Raw genomic sequence first — 24138 nt, forward strand, 5'->3', positions numbered from 1 at the left:
GGAATAGGGGAGGAAGTGTGAATTTTTACTCCTGTGTATAGGAAACAGTTCTAAACTTCCCTAATGGCATTTTCTGCCAAGTGTTATTTGGGGAATTCTTTTTAAGTAGGTATGTGTTCATTACAAGTGGGCATGCATTTTTTTACAACTGAAATGGAGTTTTATGTGTGCTTTTTAGCATGAACTAGGTAATCACAATCTAAATGGTATAAACACTAGTGTTTGCAGTTGTCACCCCCCCCACACATTTTACAGCAAAACTAGTCTTATTCACAAAAGATAAAGCATTCGATTTTTATCTTCAGCTGTTTTCAGTGAAGAGCTGAGCTGCACTTCTCCAAAATTGCAAAACAGGCTTTTTACCTCTTCTAGAAAACTTACGGAATCTACCCTGAGGTTTCACTCCAGAGGAAAACTTTTGAGGAAGTTTGTTTTACTTATTTTATAATGCCTTTTCTGGACCTTCTAACTGTTCAGTAGCTGGTCTTTCAAGTTCATTATCCTGCAAAGAGGGAACTGGGAACAGAAATATCTGCAAGTAGAAACTAATCATTGTCACAGGACTAGGGCAGATTAGAGCGGCTCATCAAAGTTCAGGGAACAATTGTAAAGTTAGCTCTATGTGGGGGAAGCGTGTATTTGATGATTTTCAGAGATGATGCATTCAAATTTTTATTTTTTTTTTTTACAGTGGAAGAGAACAGGCAAAACTGTCTCTCTGAATTGGAAAACAATTTCTTTTTTCATTTTTTTTTTTTAATGTTGAAAGATTTATAAACTTTGTCAAATGGGGGCTGCTTCTGTGAAACCCATGTTCAGTACCTACCACAATGGTTTGATAATGCTGTGGGGCCACCAGGTGCTGTTGCTGTAAAAATAGTTACTGTGATGCCTGTTGCATCTTCATGACTTGAAGATGAGACATCTTTGTGCTTAAGAGCAGCAGCGGATACAGTTTCCAAACTGTGCTTATTCTGAATATTAAATAACAGATTTAATTGTAAATTTCCATGTAGAAATTAATCAGGATGTGGTTGAGAGAAGGTGGCATGCTGCTTGTGCTTGTTTATCTGAAGAGATGTTAGTGGCAGAACAATGCATTTGTCAGAATTTTAAGTAGTTAGACTGTATTATTTGCTGTATTTGAGGTGAATTGTGTGAAATGTAGTATTACTAGCCAAGACAATGATCTGTTCAGAAGTAAACAGTGCATTGGAACTTAATAACATTGCAGATAACTCAACTAGTAGTCTCTCTGCCACAGAACTCTCAATCAACATTTTTTTTCTAATTGCAGGCTTTTCTTTTTAAAATGTGGAGCTGTAAGCAAATAGGATCACAGCATATGCGTATTGTTAAAGTTTGGTGGTTGTTTTGTTTTTTAATAATGGAAGCTTAGCCTGTATACTACAATGAGATTTTTCAGCATAATCAGAATGGTATGGGAGTACTTAATTTCTTTAGCTTTCTTCTTAATTTGTATTGTAAGTTTGAAAAAATTTGTGTTGGATTAGATTTTTCAGCACGGCGTAAATAATTTTTATCTGCACCCACTGTTGTCTTGTCCATCATACTGCCAGTGGCCAGTTAACCCACAGGAAGGGAGCCTGTGATCCAACAGCTCCTACGTTACTCTGCTTCCTTCCTCCCTCTTTGCTGCTCGTGCCAAATGCATAGTGCAGAAAAAAAGGTACGTGGCAGCATCTGCAGGTACTGTTCCTGATTCCTGGCTGCCGTTTTGGTCATGGTAATTTATTCAAGATGGGTTTGCAGCTCTGCCTCATGACTTTCTTTGCATGTTTCTTGGCTGTGGTGGTGAAGCTGAGTGAGTTACATGTGTCTGTATAACTTCACTAAGATGTGAAGAACACTTGATAGAACTTGTTGCATCGTAGTGAATGCAGTGAATAAGGGAAGAAGTTGGCAGTCTGCTTCTCTAAGAAACAAATAATAGCTCTGTCGCTTTCACAAATAATACGGTGAAAGGTGTTCAGCTATGGTGTCATAGCTCAAATGCTAGCTTATGAGACACCTCTGAGAAGATATTTTTACATTAACCATTGAAAGTGCAACCTTAAAGACAATTTTAAATAAGAAACTCTTTTATTAATAATAATTTTTTTGTTCCTTTTAGAATAAAGGTTCACTTCAGTTTGAAGACAAATGGGATTTCATGCGCCCTATCGTTCTGAAGCTTCTTCGTCAGGAGTCAGTCACAAAACAGCAATGGTTTGATCTGTTTTCGTAAGTAATTTGTTAGTAACTAATATTCTTTGCATAATGGGAATACAGTTATAGTACTCCATCTGATACGGAAGTCACATATGACCCAGACTACGTGTGAACACACAGAACAAAAGTACTAGTTTAAGTTTTATTAAGGGGTAAGTGTGCCTACGTTGCTGTAAATGTGCAAAAGGAGAGTTTTGCTGAGTTTCAGATCTTTGCAAATAGCATGGAGAAAGAACAGCAGAGCTTTTGACTTCAGCTGATCATAGTAAACAAGTTTCGTACCTGCCCACAAACGTTTTGTTAAATTTGGAGAGAAAATGTTGTGTACTGCTTTGGCAGTAAATTCATTTAAAGGCAGTTTATTCTGATTTGAATGGCTTTCTTCTAAAATAACTTAAGAATGCTACTGAAGTAACAGGGTAATGCAGTTTAACTGGTATAATTTGAATAGTTTTATACCCTAAGAGGTTTTTTTTTATATATATTAAAAAATATATTAAAAAAAATATATGTATAAAAAAATATTTTTCAGACAATGTTTGCATTATGGTACTTTGTAAAAACCCTGCCTTGCTCCTCCTTCCAAAAAGCCGGAGTTTGTTTCCTGTTAGGTGGTGATTTTTTTTTTCTTAAAATACATCATGTGACCTTTGCCAACATAGTATGGCAGTGAGTTACAACATATATATCAAAAGTATATCTAAAATAATCTTTGTCTCAACATAGTTACTTTCCCTCAAATACAGTTGTATCTTAAATCTGCAGACTCTCCTACTTTTTAAAATCTGTCACAAAAGTGTTCTTTATTTAAATGCAGTCTTGTTGCAGTCTGTATCTTTATTGCTGTTTTTCATGAGGACGGTGCAGTGATTCTTTTTACACTCGTCTTACTGCACCTATCACACTTTTATGCCAACCAAAAGGGAAGGTAACTTGTCATGTAATGAGTTTTAATATCTTATGATGTCTCAGCTCTCATAGTTGCCAGAAACACAGCATAATTAAGGTACAAATTCAGTTCTGAGTCGTTGCTTTCATTTTTAATAAGTAGTTCAATAATTCTGCATTGGTATTGAAATTTTCCATTTATTATTTTTCTTGTAGGTGAGTTATTGAACAGAACTTAAGTAACTTTATGGCTAAATTAAGGATATCGAGGGAAAGGATCCCAGTCTCCTAGGTTCTTATCTTTGGACAGTGCTCTTTGTTAAGATTTTTAATAAAAATTCAAAATCTGTACGTGTCTTCTACCTGCCCTTTGAGTATAATTATCCTCCAGTATTGCTTTTTTCACCGCTGTCAGGAAACAGTGGCATACTAAATAGAGTAACACCTTTTGTGCATGTGAAAGTTGTATAAGTCTTACAAGTTAGGTAAACCTCTGTAAATCCTGGGTCAGTATGTTTGACCTGTGTCAAAGGAATTTTTTACCTTGTTAAGTTTTGTCTTTTCAGTTAAACTAAAAAAGATGCTTTTGTACTGAAATAACAGTACAGATTTAATAGGAATAAGGTCATACCTTTAGATTATATAGTTACTTTCCTGCAAAGATGTGGCCTTGTTATTGAAAGGAGGAAGAACCACCAGAGGAAGGTAATGAGTCAAAAAAGGGCATGCTAGGCCACGTTATATATGATGTATGGTTAGTAGTGTAACTTGCTTTATTTAGTCTTTAGTACGAAAAGAAAGTAGGAATTAAGTTAAACTTGCTGGGCTGTCAGCTAGGAAAAATAAGAATTTATTTGAATGTTGATTAGAAGTCATTAATAGAATTTTGCTTTGCAATGCTGTTTGGTAGCTTTTCTACAGTACGGTTTCACTTTAAAATGCTACCGCTGTCAGGAAACATTTAAGTGATTTTATTAAATTAATTAAAACATCTTTTAAATTACCTGATGCCCCTGAGCTCAAATTTCTCACAAAGAAGGGTCCATTTCCTTTGTAGCACGAGGATGTTGTAGTGCTTGGATTGTGAAACTGTGAGTGAAGGCTGCATGTTAATGAGAGTCTTTTAGAATAATACGAGCTCAGTAGTAATGCTTCTACTGGCAAGCGATTTCTGTCTTTGTCAAAGAAAAAGCTTTAAAAATTGTCCTTAATGCAATTTTTACATTTTCTTCTTGACCGTAGCCTTTTACTAGATAGGTTGCTGTTACTTGTGTCCAAGACTTTCTTATAGCATACGTCTCCCTTCCAAACGTGTTTTCTTGCATGTGTCGCTGGGATCTGACTGTGTGTTGGTTGACAATGATAGATGAAAAATGTATTAATTTCTTAGACATACTTAAATTATGACTCTTTAAGCCTCATGCATTACAGCATTAAACTTTGAGTAGCTGTTACTAAAAGATGGATAAATTGTTTTCTAGAGATGTACATGCAGTTTGCTTGTGGGATGACAAAGGTCCAGCAAAAATCCATCAGGCTCTGAAGGAAGACATCCTCGATTTTATTAAACAGGCACAAGCAGTAAGTCTTTAATGTTTCATAACTTCTATTCATATTGTTAGAAAAATAACCAAATAGTTCTGACTTTCATTGGATCTAAATGCATTGCTTTTTTGTTTGAAATTCTGCAGTGTTTTAGAGATGATAATTACCCTACAAACCTCTATTGACAAAAAGAAGACTTAGCCTTGAGCATTTGCCTTGGCTCATTGTTTCCTCAGAGTCCTTGAAACTGGGGTTTCTGTTAAATAAAAAAAAAAAACCAGCCCAGCATTATTTTTGTTTATCCATCGGTACTTATGGAATCTTCTTCCACTTTAAAACTTCTCGAGGCAAAATTTTCTATAAGAAATTACTCTGAGAAAAAAAATTTTGTTTGTCTAGCTTCAGTGCTGTGCTGACATGTTCATGGATGGCTTTAAAATAAGCCATATGTATGGTGTACTAGAAATATCCATGCTATCAACTCAGAAAGCTTAGCTGTCCAGTTTTATGGGCTTCCCCCCAAATGATTGGTCAGTAGATTCAAAGGAAATTTTTGTGTTTGTAAAATGTACAGCAAAAGATGTTTTCTCCAAGCAGGGATTTAAAAGAGGAGGTTGTTGTGAAATTAAAAAAAAAAATTGAAAATCCCATGTCAAAGGTTTGGAAAAGAGAGAAATAAAGCCTATAAAATCTTTCTTGAAGGAAGAGATTTACATCATGAAGGCTGTGCTTAAAGGAAAATAGTTTCTTATAGAGGCCATTGTATAATGAGTCATATAAATCTTGATTTTTAAGTTCCATCAGCTTGTTGCTTATGTGCATAAATGTTATTCTGAACAGAGGCCTTTAATATGGTGCGTGTTGGCTGTTGTTTGAGGGGCATCTTTTTAGGCATTATGATAGCCATTGTACCATGTAGTTGTAGTTTCCAGGCTTTAATAAAATATACGTGTTAACGAGCTGCCTGGGTCTAATGAAAGGTTAGTAGATGCCATTGAATTAAACTTTTCAGTGTACAGAATATAAAGTAGTCCTTAGAATGTTTTTGTTTTGTTTTTTAGATTTGGTTGTACCAGTACATGCCTTTAGACCAAAGGTTTTAGTCTTTTTGACTTGCAGATGGCTTAAAAGAAAAAAAAATTATTCATCTGGAAAATCTAAACTTACTGTTTTCTGTTACCTTTCTTTACCCTTTAGAAATGGTCCATCTACCATGGGTTGATAAATATTTCCCTAAACTAAATGGCACTTAAGTACGTAGAGTTTCTTATTCTGATATATCTGTAGATTTGAATTTTATATGGGGAGTTATTTTCAGTATAAGCAAAGCCAATCTGTATTTTGTGCAGAAATTTGTTTATAAATTACCTCCTCTTCTCCCCCCCCTCCTCCAGAGAGTGCTGAGTCATCAAGATGATACAGCTTTACTAAAAGCATATATAGTGGAGTGGCGCAAGTTCTTCACACAGTGTGATATTTTGCCCAAGCCATTTTGTCAATTAGAGATTACTTTAATGGGCAAGCAGGGCAGCAACAAGAAGTCTAATGTAGAAGACAGTATTGTTCGAAAGGTAAGTGATAGGTATTAAGAGTTTTGTTGCACACTGTTCTGCCTACAGCAATAGTACAGAAGGGATTCTGTAGCTGGATGATTAAATTGCACTGATCGTAATATGACGTATCACTTTGCTTCAGTGTGAGGGTCAGAACAACCCTGTAACTGCTTTTTTTTTTCTCTCCACAATAGTTTTGCTTTGGCTATTAACAGTTTTGTTCAGGTGATTAAAGCACTTCTTTCTTGGGCTTTGGGTTTGTCTGGGTTGCTTTTCTTGTTTATTTGTTTTTAATTAGACTTGAATGCTGGGGCAGGAGGCAGTGGTAAATTCACCTGCTGTTTCTATACTTAAGTAGCAGGTGTACTCTTACATGCGAGTGAGTAGTTTTTCTACTCCTAGTTTATTTGCCTAGACCAAGATCTTAACTGGGTTACATCTCTGCATTTTATAAATGACCAACTGAATACCGTCATCTTAAGTTAAATGTGGCCATTGATCTCTTAATTTCTCCTTTTTCCTCCAAACTGTCAGTCATATCAATGAAAAGGTTGGACATGGAGAATCTTGTGAATATTTTTTTTTTACTGAATACTGAAAAAAGTGAATCTTTTTACTATTTCATATCAAACACATGAAAAAAGTCTAGGGTTTTGAGTATGGAGTGCTCAGTGTTCCGAGTCCCATGAATAATGGTCCTTGAAATTGCTTTAGTCTTTTATTCTAAGAAAAAAGGAGCATATCAGTTGTAAAGTGTTAAGTCCTTTATTTTAATGTCATTCATTATCCCTTTTCATTGCAGAAAGTATCTATAGGGAAACGAAATTTCTTTAGCAATCATTCATTTGGTACCGAAGATAATTTTAACTGTCCCCTGTCTCCAGGATGGGAAGAATAAAATAGTTCAAATGCATTACTTTGGGCAGGGGTTTTTTTTCTTCACCCTCCTATTTTGACATCTGATCCTCTTGGAGAAAAGGAAGAGAGGACAGCAGCAAAGCGGAATCACCACCTCAAGTTACCTTTTTGATTTTCATTGTTTGTTGGAGAAAGCATGTGATCTTATTAGGCTCTCAAAGATCCGAGCTGTTAACTCTGCTGTGTGCAGAAGGCAGAAGAACTAAGAAATGAAAGAATAAACAAGGTGGAGTAGAGAAAGTAGTGAGGAGAACTGGTATCTTAACAATTCATGTTTTGTTCAGGACTGAAGTTGATGGAGATGTGCCTTACCTCTTATAGGCAGTCCAGTTAGGACCATCTCATGACTGGGACATCAAAGCCCAGAGTCTCCAACCTATCTTATTACTTCATATTCACTGCCCTAGGTCGCTTCCTCTTTCTGGCATCATTCTCTAGTTTTCTAAAAAGCACCTTGTGAAAACTTCTCCCATGCTTGAGAAGTTCTTCATATAGTCACCCACAATGATATGTGTGTTTTCCTTCAATTATCTCCATAAAACTTCCTTATCCATAATGTCTAAAAGAAGCTTGACCATGACAAAGCCATTACTGTGCCTGCCGGGTTGCTTGATATTCTCTTACCATTTTCTTCTCCATTTTTTTTACTCGGTTCGGCTCTTGTAAACCAATTCCATAATTGTTCAGTGCAATCATAACGTGCGCATCAATAACGTTAAAATTATGAAAAAAGTAATTGAGGAAGCATAATCAAATAAAGCTTTGTTTCTAAGAATGTTCCAGTGTTTTGAACTATAATTTCCTTCCAACACATGTGACTTTGGTGTAAGAAATGGAAATTCAGCTGAAATTGAGAAACAGTTACGGAGAAGATAAGATATGAAGGATGGTAAACTTAAATCTCTCAAAAGGATATCTGACTTTTACTGGGTGCTTGCTGTGTTAAAATGTAAAACTTATAAAGCAAGAATGGAACAAGATCATCTGATCTTTATTATTAACTTTGCCGTACAACTGTGTCAAGTCGTCCTAAGCTCATTTTTCAGTAAGCTTATTCACAATCATGAGGTGAAGTTTGAACTGGTAAAGTTTTTGATTCCAGCCTGCTTTCCACTGCCAGGATAAGACTGACAATTGACGTGCTAACTTTACATTCATAGCAGTTACTGTCAACTTTGAAGATACTGTAAGTTTGAGCTTTCTTCTAAAGCAATGAAATCGCATGAATTGGATAGAAAAAATAAAAAATGAAATTATCTTTTAAGCTTTGGCATAATTTCATTAGGTATTCAGTGGCATATAGAAAGAGCCAGATCCAGTGTCTAAGTGTGTGTGTGGGGGGAAACACCACAGTAACTTGAATTCTAAGGCAAACTAAGGTTTTTAACAAATATGTAGCATGCTTTGAGTATTTACTACTGAACAGCTGGTCGAGCTTAGGCGGACAGAAGCATGGGCTGGCCTGCCAGTGAGCTTTTCGTGTTGCTCAGCTGCAGCACGTTGTGTCTGGTGATCAGGTGTAATGCAATGCATTTGCAGCAGTGCCAGTAGCAATCACTAAAAAAATATAAAAATCTCATAATGGAATATGAAGGGACCCTTTGAGCGATGAGGATTTTGGTAGGAGCCTTCATAACTGATTTCAAAATTTTGCAGTGCTTAGATGGGGTTTGGAGTTTTTTATAAATAATGTATGTGTTATTTGCATATTGAACTTTTATGTTAGATAAAACCATTTTTTTTTCTTTATATAACTGTGGCATTAATTGAGTTTTTGGTTTTGTTTAAGACAGAGCCTGCCAAATAGTGAACTATGTTTGGCTCAAAAGTACCCTCCTGATATTGCAACTCCTGACATGTCGCATTGCTGGAAAAATTGCTTGACTGATTACTGAGAACTGTAGAAATAATACAGAATTATGGAATTAATATCTGAATCTGATACTGGTTCCCCTTGCTGTCCCGTTACATAAATTAAGCTTAGAATGTAAGCTGAATATTACTTCTGTAACAAATTCAGAGCGAGATCAAGTTCTAAGGTAGCTGAACTGGTGTATATAACCTGAAAATTACATTAAAAATTGCTTGCTTTCTGTTTCTGATCTCTTGTATTTTTTTTGGCACAAGCTTACGTCTGCATGTACCTTTCTGACAGGATTTTTTTTTTTTTCTTCCTGATACACAGCTCATGCTAGATACGTGGAATGAATCCATATTTTCAAATATAAAGAACAGACTTCAGGACAGTGCAATGAAGCTAGTTCATGCTGAAAGACTAGGAGAAGCTTTCGACTCTCAGCTCGTTATTGGAGTTCGAGAATCATATGGTATGTCTTGCACAGACCAATTTCTGTTGCCTCCTCACTTTAGTAAATGAATTTTCATCATACAAAGTTGACAGTTGTGGTGGTAGGGCTGCTATGATTATCTCGGCATTTTGTATTGATTTTTTTGGTTGTTATTATATGTGGTACCAATTAAATTCTGTTTAGAATCTTTGACTTCTAAGTGATTTAGCTATGTATCAATTACTGCAAAAACAGCGTTTCCTAAGAGCAAACAACTTTTTCACCTTTTAGGGTTGCAAATATAACCTTATGTCTGTTCTCCTTTCTGTACTGTTTCTTATTCTTCAGACAGTTTGAAGAAGAAATGCCAAATGGGTTGCATCTAAGACTCACGGTCTTTTCTTCCTTGCAAAACAGATACGTGTAACTGAAACTTCTGTGACATTTCACCATTGCCTCTTCAAAGCTCCGCAGCCTGATGTATTAAACTTGTGGCTGATACTCTCAGATGGCTTTATAGATGTCCAGTTCTTTTTTTTTTTTTTAAAGCATATTCCATTTAAGAACTGTATTTATTTTTTTATTTCTCTGTAACAGTTGAGAGGAAGGTGGAAACTTTTTTCCAAATAGTGCAAAACAGTGCAGTAAGCTCACTGTCTCTGTTCTTGTAAAACAGAAAAAACCCAATGCAAAAAAAAAAAAAGAAAATTCTAAAATTAAGACATGGGGACTCCAGGAAAAGCTTTTTGCTCAGTCAGGTGGAGAAGTTTTCACTTTATTAGGCATTATGCCGAGGCTTTTTTTTTTTCTTCCAGTTTTGCAGTTGTATGTGTATTTCTGGTTGCCATGTTTGAATGTCAAAAATGCTGGAGATTAGTATGCCGTTCTTTCCAGTTCCCTTTAGTTAATCTAGTTTTTGGAGCAAAGACTGGACAATTTTGGTTACCTTTAGAGATCAGAGTATATTTATAGGATACTCCAAATTGTTCAATGTAACCTTTTAACACAAGACTCACTTTAATGAGAGAGATTTGGTTATTATTAGACACATAAGTTTCTAGGACTTGAGAGTAAGTTTGTACTTTCTCTTTGCAGTTAACCTTTGTTCTAATCCTGAAGATAAACTTCAGATATATCGGGATAACTTTGAAAAGGCATATTTGGATTCAACAGAGAGATTTTATAGAACACAGGCTCCTTCTTATTTACAGCAGAACGGTGTACAGAATTATATGAAATATGTAAGTAAAAATTCTGTTGCAACTTTGTTCTGAAAGTGTTAGTACTTAAAATGATTGCTGTTCTACTTTTGCACAGGCAGATGCTAAACTAAAAGAAGAGGAGAAAAGAGCACTACGGTATTTAGAAACAAGGCGTGAATGTAACTCTGTAGAAGCAGTAAGTATAGTGTGTAGAAAAATTGATGTGTTTTATGTAGTATTATTACATTGCAGTTTTGATTTTTGTGTGTGTTACAGTATTATTTAGTAGCAGTAGATTGATATGAAACTCTTGGTTTTATGTTTTTAATCATCCATTGTATTTTTGCTTGCAAAAAATCTGTATTACTTCCCAATCTGGCAATTTACAGTTTCTACGTGTGTTTTAATAGTAAATGTAGATCAAAAGTTCATATTGAAGGGCAGGGTTTTTTTCAAGTTGATTTTTATTCTTTCATTTTGAGTCAGGTATGATTTTATTTTTTCTGTGCTTAACAGTGGATGACAGTGATGTTTGAAAATAAGCTGACCAGTCTAGTAGGTAAAGGGTTTGCTAGTGCTCATTTAGAATACCTGAAAGAGTTATTGTTCGTTGCAATCAAAAGGAGCCACAGAAATTTAATTAAAACTGTTCTAGATTTCTTTTTAGGTTGAAATATGGCCATTTGATATAAAGGATGTTTTTTCTTTTTTTCCTTCCCCTTCACTCCCCCTTGAGCAATATTTTACACAGTTTAGATTCTGAAGGAAGATTTGACTGCAATGAATAGTTCATAATTGTCTGTGTTGAAATTAGTTCAGAAAACAGGTTATTTTAAATAAATACCCTTTAAATCTGAATTTTCTGCAGTGGATCAAAATGTATTTTGTGTCTTTTGTTAAGTTGTAAATCATTCGTTTTGCACAGCTATAAACTGTAACCCGTATAAAGAGGCTGACAAGAGAGATGGTCCTGACATGTACAAGCAGTGTCTGTTCTAGATCTAGCCATAGTGGCTTGTTCAAGCCAACCAGTCTGGTCCAAATAGGGTGTGCTGGAATGAGAACTATTCTTAGCTCTTGGATGTATGCTTGGAAACTAAGTAGGGTAGTTGGTGTTCCAAAAGCAATGGCTCCCTTGAGAGAAAAGAGGCGACAGAAATATTAAGCTCATTACTGGTTTGGAAGAGGGTTGACCACATTTACTAACCTATGCATTTTTAAGAAATACGGTTTCCTGTATAGATTTTATTCAAAGTGCACATACTTTGTGCATCAGTGAGTGAATTAATTATTGTATAGAGCATAGTTTTTGAGAACAGGCTAGATTTTGTGTCATGGCAAAATTGAGACAGATCAGACTTCGGTGTTTAGATGGCTGAATGAGCTAATTCTGTGTTTAATATATTTCAGCTAATGGAGTGCTGCGTCAATGCCCTGGTGACATCTTTTAAAGAGACTATTTTAGCTGAATGCCAAGGCATGATCAAACGAAATGAAACAGAAAGTAAGTGAAGCTTCAAGAACAGTGCAGGATGAACTCAGCATCAACTGCATAAAAATAGATTTGTTTGTAGATATATCAAATTACTGGTTTTAATAGATGGTGTCAGTGTTTTGTAGATAAAATATTACTGCCTGTGGGCAATTTTATCCCACAAAAATGACCATCATTGGTTAGTATTTTTTTTGGATCGCTTTGGAAATCTGTATGTACAATACCCTGATTTGAATGACTGGGTAGCTCTCATCTTACTTGAAAGAAAAGAATATTTTGTGCTCTGTTTTCTTTATTTTTCATACAACTTATTTTCCTCATGTTGGCCAACTCTGGTAAATGTTGCATGTGTCTTATTTTCTATTTGAATAGTTCAGAACGAACACTCCCCATTCATTCCACCCCCACTACTCCCTTCCCCCTGGAAAAAAAGTGAAGCATCTCTTTACAAAGCTGTTTTTCTGAAAAGCAGAGAGACATTTTTGTTATTCTGTTTATTGGTGCAGGACCAATAGGTCAATGAACAAAATCTCTGCAAGTTTTTCATCTGGTTTTATAGCCAGTATGTCACTCTGAGTATTGAAAGTTAGCTCTGCTTGCCTTTTTGAAGTTTTCAAAAGCTTTTTTTAACTCTGCTGCCATAAGAGGTTATTGTGATTCAGAAATCTTGTGTTGGTCCTGTATGGTAAACTAGACTAGATAAGTCATTAAAATGTCATAATTCAAGTAGGGAAATTGAAAAGAAAAAAAAAAGCTGAAGTCACAGGTTAATTTTTTTTTTTCTGAAGCCTTGCTATCCTGCAGCCAGGGAATATTTACTAATGTCTATGTGAAATTTTCATTTCTATGCAAATATGAAAACTGTTTCATTACTTAGGATGGTGTAGAAAATACTCACTTCTACAGCTAGCATTTCAGAAAATATTTGACCTCAAAACTATGTCATGCTGATCTGTTCATCTAGCAGCGTGATTTCTGGCAGTAGTCCAGAGCTAAATCTAGAAAGCCACCAAACTTCTTACGAGTATATGTTGCGGCCTTTGGGAGAATACAGGAGGGTTATTTAAATGCAGAGCTTCAGAAGGGTTCATCTATAGCATCCAAAGCATCTTTCTATAGCAACTTGTTGAAATATTCACAGTCCTCTCTTTCCTTGTGGCTATGTCTGCTCCATGATACTGCTTGGATGCAAAACACTTCCATTTAGTATATAAGAACTCAAGCATCTCTTCCAAATCTTTTATTTTTCCTAGACCTACCTATGCTCTTTAGAATATTTTAATGAAGGATGTAGCTGCAGATGATTAAAAATTTATTTAAAGACTGGAGCTATATATAGTAATATATACATCTGATAGCATCCTCTGCTGTACTTCACTTATGCATGTATCTTTCTGATATTATTCGCCCCAAATAATTTTATGATGTTTTCATTATTAAACAGCATCTGACAAAAGAGGGCTAGGTTTTTTGGCTGTGAGCTGGGCACTACTGTAAAATACTTGGTTACATTAAGTACTTCATATTTACATGCTGTGCAAAGGAAGGCAGACATAATGTTTTCCAACTAAAAACTATCAAAGATGTCATAACTTGCAAATGCTCTTCAGAATTGCTTTAGTGCATTTTTGTTTGCTTATAGTGGGGGATGGGAGGCCTAAATTTTATTCTTTAAGTATTTCATAACAGAAATGAAAAGTAAACTTGGCTTTTATGATTACAAAATGAAAACAGAACTTGCTTAAGTGCCCCAACAACTACAATATGGATTTATTTACCTTTAAGGGTCTCAAAGTGTTCTGAGAGACATTCCAGTGAAATGTTACTTTTGGTTTTGTTATTTTGAAGTCTGTCTTTGAAGAATCTGGGTTTTTTCGTGTTCCTACAGTTTTAGGGATGCACCTGAAGTCTTCCTTTGTCACCGTTTATTAGGAGAAACAACTGAAATTTAATTTTTTTCTTGGAATTATTCCTGCCATCACTAGTTTACAGAAACAGCTGTAGAACACTTTAATGTATCTTTTTGTTTCTTTTTTTTTTTCCCACCATCTCTCTCTCCCTCTCATCCTTTTTTTTAAAGTACAGATGAAAAGATCTACTAACAGTTGAGTGAGTTTTTCGGACTTACCCTCTGTAAAACAGTGCTGCCATCACTTACAGTACCTGTTTAGTTCAAATCTCTGTAGTGTCTCCAAACCAATCTAGTGGCCTTAATCCAGGTGTTCCCTTGTGGACAGCTTTGTCAAGATGATTATTGATGTTTCAGTAAATTTTTTTCTTTTGAAATGCCTTCACAAGGAGTAGACAAATTAACCATATATGTTTTTGAAGTTTTTGAACCGGTAACTTTCAGAAGAACTAAATAAACTCTTTGGGAAAACAGAAAGGGAAAAAAAAATGCTGTTTACCTTAGTTTTGGTTACTGCAGAATTTGCCATGCTTTTAATTAAAACAAAACATTGGAAGATACACAAAGACAGCTCTGTGTGGCTTTAATTTAAAAAAAAATAATTTTGAATCCGTACAATTTCCTGCATACGCTTCCAATTGAAAGAGACCCATTTTTGCCAGGGATTTTAAGGCTGATATACTGAGAACCTGGACTCCTTCCAAATTGCCATTGACTTTAAGGGTTTTTATTCAAGCTTGTGATATTATATACATAAGCAAGTATTATGTTGCAATAAATATCTCTTTTTGTCTTCAGAAGAATCTGCTTGTGGGACCAGAACTACAACACTATTCAAAACATTTTTTCCTTTAAGGGATGAATTGGAGTATCTGTTCTTTACGTATTCAGTGTTCTACTTAAGATATCCCTATCAGAAATGCAGGATATTTGGGTTTTATACAGGTTTTGACTGGTGGCTTTATCAGTATTTGTATCTTTTAGAGTTGCATTTAATGTTTTCGCTGATGGATAAAGTTCCGAATGGCATAGAGCCTATGCTAAAAGACTTGGAAGAACATATTGTTAGTGCTGGACTTGCAGATATGGTAGCAGCTGCTGAAACTATTACTACTGTAAGTGTAATGTTTTTTTTAACAAAATAACAATGAAAAAATAACTTTGCAGAAGTTAAATGCTCTCTAATTGTGGGACATACGTGTGAATGGAAAAAATTTTGAAGGTTTTATGTTTAAACATTAGATTTTGATCCACTGAAAGTTTAAAATGTCTTTTAAAATAGTTTTTTATTCCTTAAATTTTCAGTTGTAGCTTTAAAATGTGAATCCAATTTGCAAAAAAGAAAAGGTTATAAATTAAGTCCATGAGGTACTTATCTGGAGAGATTGTGTTGGCATCCTAATTCAAAAGGTATAATCAGTTTTCTCAGAATTCTAACTTCCTGATGAAATTTGAAATTTGCTTTCAGTCTGAGAATGGTTGTTCAGTGTGGAAATTAAAAGGGTTTTTCCCATTGTTCTTTTTCAGCTTTTTATCAGCTTTTTCTCTGGGTCTAGGAGGCCTGAGTATCTGCAGCAACTAGGATGTGCCTTTTATTGGTCCTTGAAAACTTTTTTTTATTTAGGAGTTCTTATACAATATTTGAAAGCTTTGTATTTTCTTCTTTTTTTTATATATATGTGTGTGTGTGTGTGTTTGTATATTGGAAATACTATCCTAAAAGTCTGTGTTGAGGCTTACATGCTGTAGAGCTCTTCAGTACAGAGAATATAGATAAAATGCTTGTTCATAGCATGCAGGCTTGAGGATTCTACATTATTACAAATGAGGGAATTACATGTAAGCTCACGCTGAATTCTTTGGAGCCTTGTTTTTTTTATTTGATTTTTGCCTCTCTTAACTTTAGGATTCTGAGAAATACGTAGAACAATTGCTCACACTATTTAATCGATTTAGTAAGTTGGTTAAAGAAGCTTTTCAAGATGATCCAAGATTTCTTACTGCAAGAGATAAGGTATGTATTTCTGCTAATCATTTGTTTTCAGTTTAAGAATTGTTGTAATTCATGTTATGTCTCTGAAATCCTTGTGCCCATTCACTGTTAAATCTAGAAGCTGCTCTTAGTCTAGTAAATATGCTGACTAAAATACTGATGAAACTTATTACCGACTGGTTAGCATTTAATTTGTGTTGTAGTTCTGCATAAAGTTGCATTTGTGCTTAGCTTTGTAATGTTGTAGAGCACATCAGATGATGATCTTTGTGTTGAGCACCTTAACGTCCCATTCAGCAATATATTTATGTTTAGAATTTACTACATTATTGGGTGTAGTCTCATGACTTCAGATACGCAACCTGTTCCGTGCAGTCCCTTCCTAACTTGTTGATTAAAGGAAAGTAGGATGTTAATGGAAAAGAGGAAAATTAAAAACATCAGTTAACGGGAAATTGAGTCATAGATTTGAACTCCTATGTTGAAAATCAAATCCACAAACTTTGGACTAATAAAATAGGATTCATTTCATGTTACAGCAATCTAAAAAGAGAGATAAAACTCTTGTGATTCATATGTTAAAAGAGAGAAATTGAGTGAAGTGCTAATAATCTGTAATTATTTTTCAGGCGTACAAAGCAGTTGTGAATGATGCTACAATATTTAAACTTGAATTGCCATTGAAGCAAAAGGGGTAAGCCTTATAAACTTTATGTGAATCAAGGTTTTTAAATTGTTAATGATTGAGTTTCTCTTTTAAAATATCTCTTCAAAAAGTAACACTGTTTAAAAGAGCTTTGTGTTCTTCGCGTTATGGAATTTCAGATTGCTTGTCAACCTCTGGTAAGACGCTCTTCACATGGCATTGAATAGCAGCCTGTTTAAACTCAAATTTATTTGTAGTAATTGGGGATCTATTCTATTATAGTAGAGTAATGAGTCTATTTGTTAGCCGAATTTAATAATACCTTCCTGGGTTATTAATTCAAAAAACCTGAGCTGTATAACTCTGCCGCAACCAGGGAAAAAACTGAGGCAGTAACCTTTATGGGAATAACTGTGGCTGATTAAGGTGTAACCATCCACAAGCTGTTTACCGCCTCTTCTTGTGCCAGCTGTGAGCGTGACCTGTCTGGGTATTACATTGTTGTTTCAGTGCGGGATTAACCAGGTTAGTTTCACAACTTCCAGGAGATTAAGCAGAGCTGTGTGACTCAAGAAGAAAAACTGTGCTTACAGTAGCTGTTCTGCGAGCTCAGCCAAGAGAAGGTGTCGGTCAGTTAATTGATGGTTAACATTTAACATGTGATGTGCCACTTAAGTAGGAATCTGTATATATTTAGGTGGTTGGGATTGTTTATATATAGTTTGTAGTCTGATTTACTACAGAAACAAAGCTTATGTAGCTGGGCTGCCAGCTTCCCTTTCCAGTTACTTCTTGTTAGGAGTAGATAGGTGTAAATATCTGTTCAGCATTCTGGTTCCTACTCTGTGTTTGACTTTGGACTAATGGTAAACCTGGACAGGGATTAGTCTTGCTTGGTTTATGTTATTGGAGAAACACCTTTACAAAAGACTGGATCCCTGCTTTGTCTGCTTCATACAGATACAGGCAAGGTAGAGGAGTTTAGGTCTCTGCTAATGTTTTCATTTCCCCTGGAAGCATCCAAATCAATACCTCATTCAAACTGTGTTTCACTCCTAAAGCTAAACCTGCGTAGTGATTCTTAGAAACCACCATGATGGCAACGGTCTTCTGTTCCTTATTCTTCTTCTCAAGCTCTTTCAAGTTGTCTATGTACGCAGCTTGGTTTGAATAAAATGAAACTTCATCCTGCGTAACTTGTGCCATTAAGTTCAGCATAAAAATATGGAATTTGGTAATTTTTCATCGCTGTCAGGATCTTGAAGACTCTTGTTCAGAAATACCCGGGAACACATTGATTAAATAAGGGTTCTGTCTTGTAATAACCAAAAGACTAGCGATCTGCTTTTACTCCCAAGTGGTCTTTAGGAGGGCAGAAGACAGTAGCCTGCTAGCTGCTTCATGAATTTCATGAATTAAAAAGGGCAATTTGAAGGGTTTTAGCACCGTCTACAGTAGTTGATGAGAGGGTGAGAGAATGAGCAAGAACATCTTGCTTCTTACCTGCTATCTGACTTGCTGCCTTTGTTTTGGGCCCCCTAGCTGTCGAAGTGGTGCCCTCTGACCCTAGAAACAGGGATTGGTCCTCGGCTCTATTTCATTCACCAGTCTAGACACCAGTGCAGAACGCGACCTAAGCTGAGTGCCTTTTGAAGAACCACAGTCTGTCTGCTGTAGCATATTCTTGTTCAACTTTAATCTGCTTTTAATCTTCAAGCTGTTAGTCTGCTGTTCAAACTGTTATAAAATAGTTGTATCCTGCTACTACGTGATAGATGTGTTGGGTTTTGCCATCTGTGAAATGTGATGCAGGAAGCTGTTCCTGAGACTTTCATTAGAGCATACTGACAAGTGAAACCTTGCAGCAGCTGTTAATTCTCGACTGGAATACTTATTGCCATGCAATATTTAGTTGTTTCACACTGGAGTTTCAACATAATCCTTCGTTGTTAAGAGTTCTAAAATGAAAAGCAGTTGGAATGATCAAGTTGTGGAAGCTGTCTGAAAAAGGTTGGTAGTATTTATTCTTTCAAGAATAAAAGGGAGTTATCCCTAATTTTTCATTAGTTTCACAAGGATGTGAATTCACCACCAGGATCCTTGTCAAGAAGATCAGGAAAGAGTGGTCTGTCTTGCTAACAGTGTGACTACTCCAGAATAGCAGGATTCTATACGATTTGAAGATCTGTTGTTCTTCTTTTATTTAGTGTTGGATTAAAAACACAGCCTGAATCCAAATGCCCGGAGCTTCTTGCTAATTACTGTGACATGTTGCTAAGAAAAACACCACTAAGCAAAAAACTAACCTCTGAAGAAATTGAAGCAAAGCTTAAAGAAGTGGTATGTTTTTTGCTTTCTCCTTCACGATTATTCTGAAGAATGAATTTGTTTTATTTCGTTATGTGTGTCAAGGCATTGATGTTCAAAAACGGTTATGTAAGGTGTAATAACAGGGAAAAGAGTTTATTGTGTCATCAAGTGTGTTTGTGTGTGTTTAATTCTTGTAAACTGTGCAGTGTTTCATATCTGTGTCAGTTCACAACATTAGTATGCTAAATTAATGACTATATCACTGTAATGTATTACAGTAACTAATGTGAGCCTACAAAATAATGCAGGCTTTTAAATACCAGTGTCAGTCTCTTTTCTGATTTGAGAAAAGGTTCCTGATGGTTGACAAATGAAAAAATTAGAGGTGTGGTATTATGAAAGATTTGTAGCTGATGCCTGTGGCAATATTAACACAGTTGCTCCTAAGGCAATGTCAAGTAGCCTTTTTGTACTTCATAGTCTACCGTGGCATTAGATCAGCATTCAAAGACTTGTCTAATTGACAATGCAAATAAATATATTAAAATCTACTTTTTTGACAGCTTTTGGTACTTAAATATGTACAGAATAAAGACGTTTTCATGCGATATCACAAAGCTCACTTAACAAGACGCCTGATATTAGATATATCAGCTGATAGTGAAATTGAGGAGAATATGGTGGAATGGCTGAGAGTAAGTAGCCTGACATCTTTCTTTCTTTGGTTGTGCCTTTTGCTTATGGTATTAATTCCCACTCTTGAACTTAAGATATTCTTCTTGCTTAGGTGAGTTCTGTCTTAAATTGCAGGCCACTCGGGACATCTGATACTTCTGTTTTATCGCAATACTTTGCGGAAGTAAAACAGTTTAGCCCTTTTCTAAGAGAAATGTTGATCCTAATAGTGGTAGTGAGAGATTTTAAAATATTTCACATATGATTATCTGAAGGCTTCATATAGTCCATATGCAAATCAGCAAAATGCAGTGTACTTGTTTAGGTATGTAAATAATTTGAGGTGTGCTCTAATTGTGAAGTTTTGTATAGAATAGAATATTATTTGCATGCAATAAACATTCCTTCAGATCTCAGAATTCATTGATTCCTTGGTGCATGCATATGTTCCTCAGCACTTGGATTTCTTTAAAAGAATCATTATATGCCTTTAAGGGGTAACTACTTACGATCTGTGAAAAAAAAATTTGTTGCATTGCAGATTAACTGTTATTGTAAAGTGATAATACCTGTGTACTTTAATGCTTTTCAGTATTTTATTATTTTAAAAATAAAGCTTTTTGTTCATAGTTGTCTATGTGATAGTTTAGCGTTCTGTTTGTTTATACAGGAAGTAGGAATGCCAGCAGACTATGTAAACAAGCTGGCTAGAATGTTCCAGGATATCAAAGTGTCTGAAGACTTGAACCAGGCCTTCAAAGAAATGCACAAAAATAATAAACTTGCTTTACCAGGTATTGTTTTCAAATTATTTGCTGTTTTGCATTTCTCTTAGTGTAAAATAATTCTGTTGAATCTTGAGTTAAAAATTATATCAACTGCAGGTTGAATGTAGTCTTCAGGGCATTGTTGTTACCCCTAGATTGGAAGTGTCTGTAGACTGTGCTTTCTCTTACAGTTGACACTGGAGCTCCATCATTCTGTAAGTTACTGTGGGTTTTCATTATGAGCAATCTTGTAGATACAGACTCCCTACTCTTGTAGTTAAATTCCAAGCAGGGGCTTGAATCGGTATCAACCAGGTGAATGCCTGAACTACGTTCTTCTTTTATGCCCTCATCATTCTTCATGAGTGCTTCATGCTGTGCTCCTCCTTTATCTGCCAGCAGGAGAGCTGGATGCGTGCTATGAAGAGCTTAAATCACATCTCTGAGATTAAATTTCACTGATGAGAGAGGCTGAGGAACATCCAGTTTTGGACCTGCTGCTGCTGAAAACCCTTGAGCAGTGCTTACAGATATCAGATATAATGCTGCATCAGGGCTTAAGGAGCTCTGCAGAGGCAAGCCAAAAAACCCAGAGATTTCAATCAGTGTTGCTGGCAGAAAGCCAGTGGTGCATAAATAGAGTACCTTAATGTTTAAGTAGGTAGACACCATGCTACTTCCTGAAAATTTAGTCCTCCATAATTGTATTTAGAGTAGGAAAAAAAAACGCATTTTGTTTATCGGTCTGTTATACCTGGAGATTCATATGATCCAATATGGTTTTACAGCTGACTCTGTGAATATTAAAATTTTAAATGCTGGCGCCTGGTCCCGAAGTTCTGAAAAAGTGTTTGTCTCGCTGCCCACGGAATTAGAAGATCTCATCCCAGAAGTTGAAGAATTTTATAAAAAGAATCACAGTGGTAGAAAACTGCACTGGCACCACCTCATGTCCAATGGAATTGTAAGTGTATAGTTTTTGGTGTATCAATCTCAATGACTGCACTTTCTGTGTATTTAAAATAGTAAGAAAGTTTGTGATCCAGAAAGGCTTATATGTAAAATGGTTATTCTTTTCCCAGATAACATTTAAGAATGAGGTTGGCCAGTATGACTTGGAGGTAACAACATTTCAGCTAGCTGTGCTGTTTGCTTGGAACCAAAGACCCAGAGAGAAGATCAGCTTTGAAAACCTTAAACTGGCAACTGAACTCCCTGATGCAGAACTTAGGAGGACTTTATGGGTATTTCCCTTTCTCTTGAAACAGATTTTTGTACTGTGAAATATTGGATTAGTATTTTTAAAGTGCTGTCAGATAATACTTTGAAACTGACATGTGAATACCTTTCTTGCTAATTAATCAGTTGTAATGCTAGCTCCTTGCACTACTGCTGAGCACACACTGCGTTTACATTAACACATTCTCTCTACCCAGCATTATCTAACTTAAGTTTTTGGAAACAGCAAGACCTTTTTGACCATATGCTGTCTAAGGCACAGAGTAATGATCATGGTTTGTGGAGTGGGACAGGTCTTATTCTAGGAAATCAATGGCACCTGATAAATATATGTTGCTTAAAAGTCACTTCAGTGTTTGCCCTATCAGACTTAATTATTTAGCTCAAGAATAAAGAGAGAAATCACTTAAATCAGACTTAACACCACTTCTGTAACCATGAGTTTGTGTATTTTACTACTTTGTGTGATTTTACTTATGCTAACCCATTTCAGAAGGAGGTTATTGGTAAACTGTGTCCCCTCGCTGGTTTTCCTTGTATCTTTGTGTTGTCCTCTAGCAACTCCCAACAAGCCTATGTGGTTCCTTCACTACAGTCTGCACAGCAGTGAACTATGTTCTTAAAAAGTAATTGTTTCCATTTAGAAAGTCTGGTGTTTTATTTTCATTCTTCCCCCCCCCTTTTCTCTGTAGTCTCTTGTAGCATTTCCAAAGCTGAAACGTCAGGTTTTATTGTATGAACCTCAAGTCAATTCACCCAAAGACTTTACAGAAGGAACCCTCTTCTCGGTGAACCAGGAGTTCAGTTTAATGTAAGATGATGTTTGAAAAGTAAAATAACAATGTACTATTTTATAATTAAAGGAATTCACTTTAACTTAACCTTTGTCTTTGAAAGTTTTCAAGATTTCAGCTAGACACATAACTTTGCTGCCCTGTGCTCACTCAGTTTTGGCGATAGTCATGCTTCAAGTAGGTGGTTGGACTAGATGACCTGCAGCAGCCCCTTCAGACAAATGTTTCTGTGGTTTTGATTTCTGCGAAATTAGATTTCTTAAACGCTTAGGGATGAGGTGCAAAACAGGCGGCTTTGGTATCTTCCTGTTACTAATGAGCCCATGAAATTTCATATGGGAAGAACAGCACGTAAGCAGAGCGCAAGTGGTGTATTGATTATTACACCCACAGAGTTACAAAGGAAAACTGATAAGTTAAAAAAGGAGGTGAAACTGCTTAATAATATGCTGTCAAAAGCTGGGATTTTTGGTGTGGCTTTCACCAGAGAGGGGTGTCTTTATTTCGGTGAGAATTGCAGTGCTCTTTTACTGGTGCTTTGGAATCCTTCAGAGCACAAGATGGTGTAAAGAGAGAACATCTAAATGGCATACACCACATTCAGCATGTCTCACTTTTGTTTTTTGCCTCTCCCCATTATCAGTGGCTATGATTAGAACTGGCTTCTTGCTTGTAACCTCAGGTTCTGGGCCTCATTCTCAGTACAGCTGAACATCTGGATCTGGGGGGAGGGAGAGAGAGGCAGAAGGGGGGTGATGAATCTGCTTTCCTGGGGCTTAGTTTCTTGACCAGGGCCATGACGTTTGTTCCTGTCATCAGGACCATGAGCTTTGGGAAGTGATGAGAGGGTATGATGGAAGAGACAGGCTGTACAGAAAGTTTGTGGGTGACCACTGAAGAATGCCATCAGCTTTTTGCTGTGTTGGTTATAATAGCTGTTATTTGTCCTTTTTTTTTTTTTTTTCTGCTAGACAAGACAGTTCTTTTGATAAAAAATGAACTAGTCCAGTTTCCTGAACTTCATTGTAAAAACTTCCTCTAAAGAACTTCTAAAGAACCCTATGTTTATATAATTATACTGAAATATATTTCTCTGGAATTTTGTTCTTTAAAATAGTACTGGGAACTTTTCAACTTACTGTCACTTTCATCTGATGTATTTTTTGTAATGCTAGTACATTCGGGTTTTATTGGCGCTGAGTTTTGATTTGTCAGCCAGCTATCTCACTGCAGCAATGCTAATAGCCTATAAATATCTGCTATGTGCTGGTACTCCTTGCTGCTGTGTAATGTGAGTTTAATAGGAATTCCTTAACTGAGAATGCATTTTGTCCTTATTTTCATACAATACAACTTTTTCAGAAAAAACGCTAAAGTTCAAAAAAGGGGCAAGATAAATTTGATTGGTCGATTGCAACTTACTACAGAGAGAATGCGGGAAGAGGAAAATGAAGGAATAGTCCAGCTAAGAATATTACGAACACAGGCAAGTAAACTGCCAGAGAAATATAAAATTACCCTATTTCTTTTGTTGTATTGCGATTACTGCATACTGTCCACACTTGGATGTTGATGTATGAAATGAATGCTTTTGAATCCCATTTGAACTTACTTTTGTGATTTGGCTTAGATCCTTTGTGACTACCAGCTTTTGCATCTGTGTTTGTGCACCTGTAGTTATCAG

The 24138-nt window shown here is 35.9% G+C and overlaps 1 protein-coding gene across 3 annotated transcripts in view; it reads left to right on the top strand.

Moving 5' to 3' along the window:
* The window catches only part of CUL5 (cullin 5), a 33794-nt gene that overhangs the window by 4977 nt on the left and 4679 nt on the right, over positions 1-24138 (top strand). Inside the window, exons 2-18 of one of the 3 annotated variants that reach the window (XM_054195690.1) lie at positions 2135-2244; positions 4602-4701; positions 6060-6236; positions 9322-9463; positions 10520-10665; positions 10742-10822; positions 12037-12130; positions 15015-15145; positions 15937-16044; positions 16653-16717; positions 18877-19009; positions 19543-19674; positions 20325-20448; positions 21210-21385; positions 21504-21665; positions 22353-22471; positions 23817-23940. In XM_054195690.1, coding sequence (XP_054051665.1) covers positions 2135-2244; positions 4602-4701; positions 6060-6236; positions 9322-9463; positions 10520-10665; positions 10742-10822; positions 12037-12130; positions 15015-15145; positions 15937-16044; positions 16653-16717; positions 18877-19009; positions 19543-19674; positions 20325-20448; positions 21210-21385; positions 21504-21665; positions 22353-22471; positions 23817-23940 — 2124 coding nt within the window. The remainder of the gene's footprint in view (positions 1-2134; positions 2245-4601; positions 4702-6059; positions 6237-9321; positions 9464-10519; positions 10666-10741; positions 10823-12036; positions 12131-15014; positions 15146-15936; positions 16045-16652; positions 16718-18876; positions 19010-19542; positions 19675-20324; positions 20449-21209; positions 21386-21503; positions 21666-22352; positions 22472-23816; positions 23941-24138) is intronic. The other 2 variants (XR_008465506.1, XM_054195694.1) reach the window with 2 other exon arrangements.

Source organism: Rissa tridactyla, chromosome 1 (genome assembly GCF_028500815.1).
Source record: "Rissa tridactyla isolate bRisTri1 chromosome 1, bRisTri1.patW.cur.20221130, whole genome shotgun sequence".
Classification (NCBI taxonomy): Eukaryota; Metazoa; Chordata; class Aves; order Charadriiformes; family Laridae; genus Rissa; species Rissa tridactyla.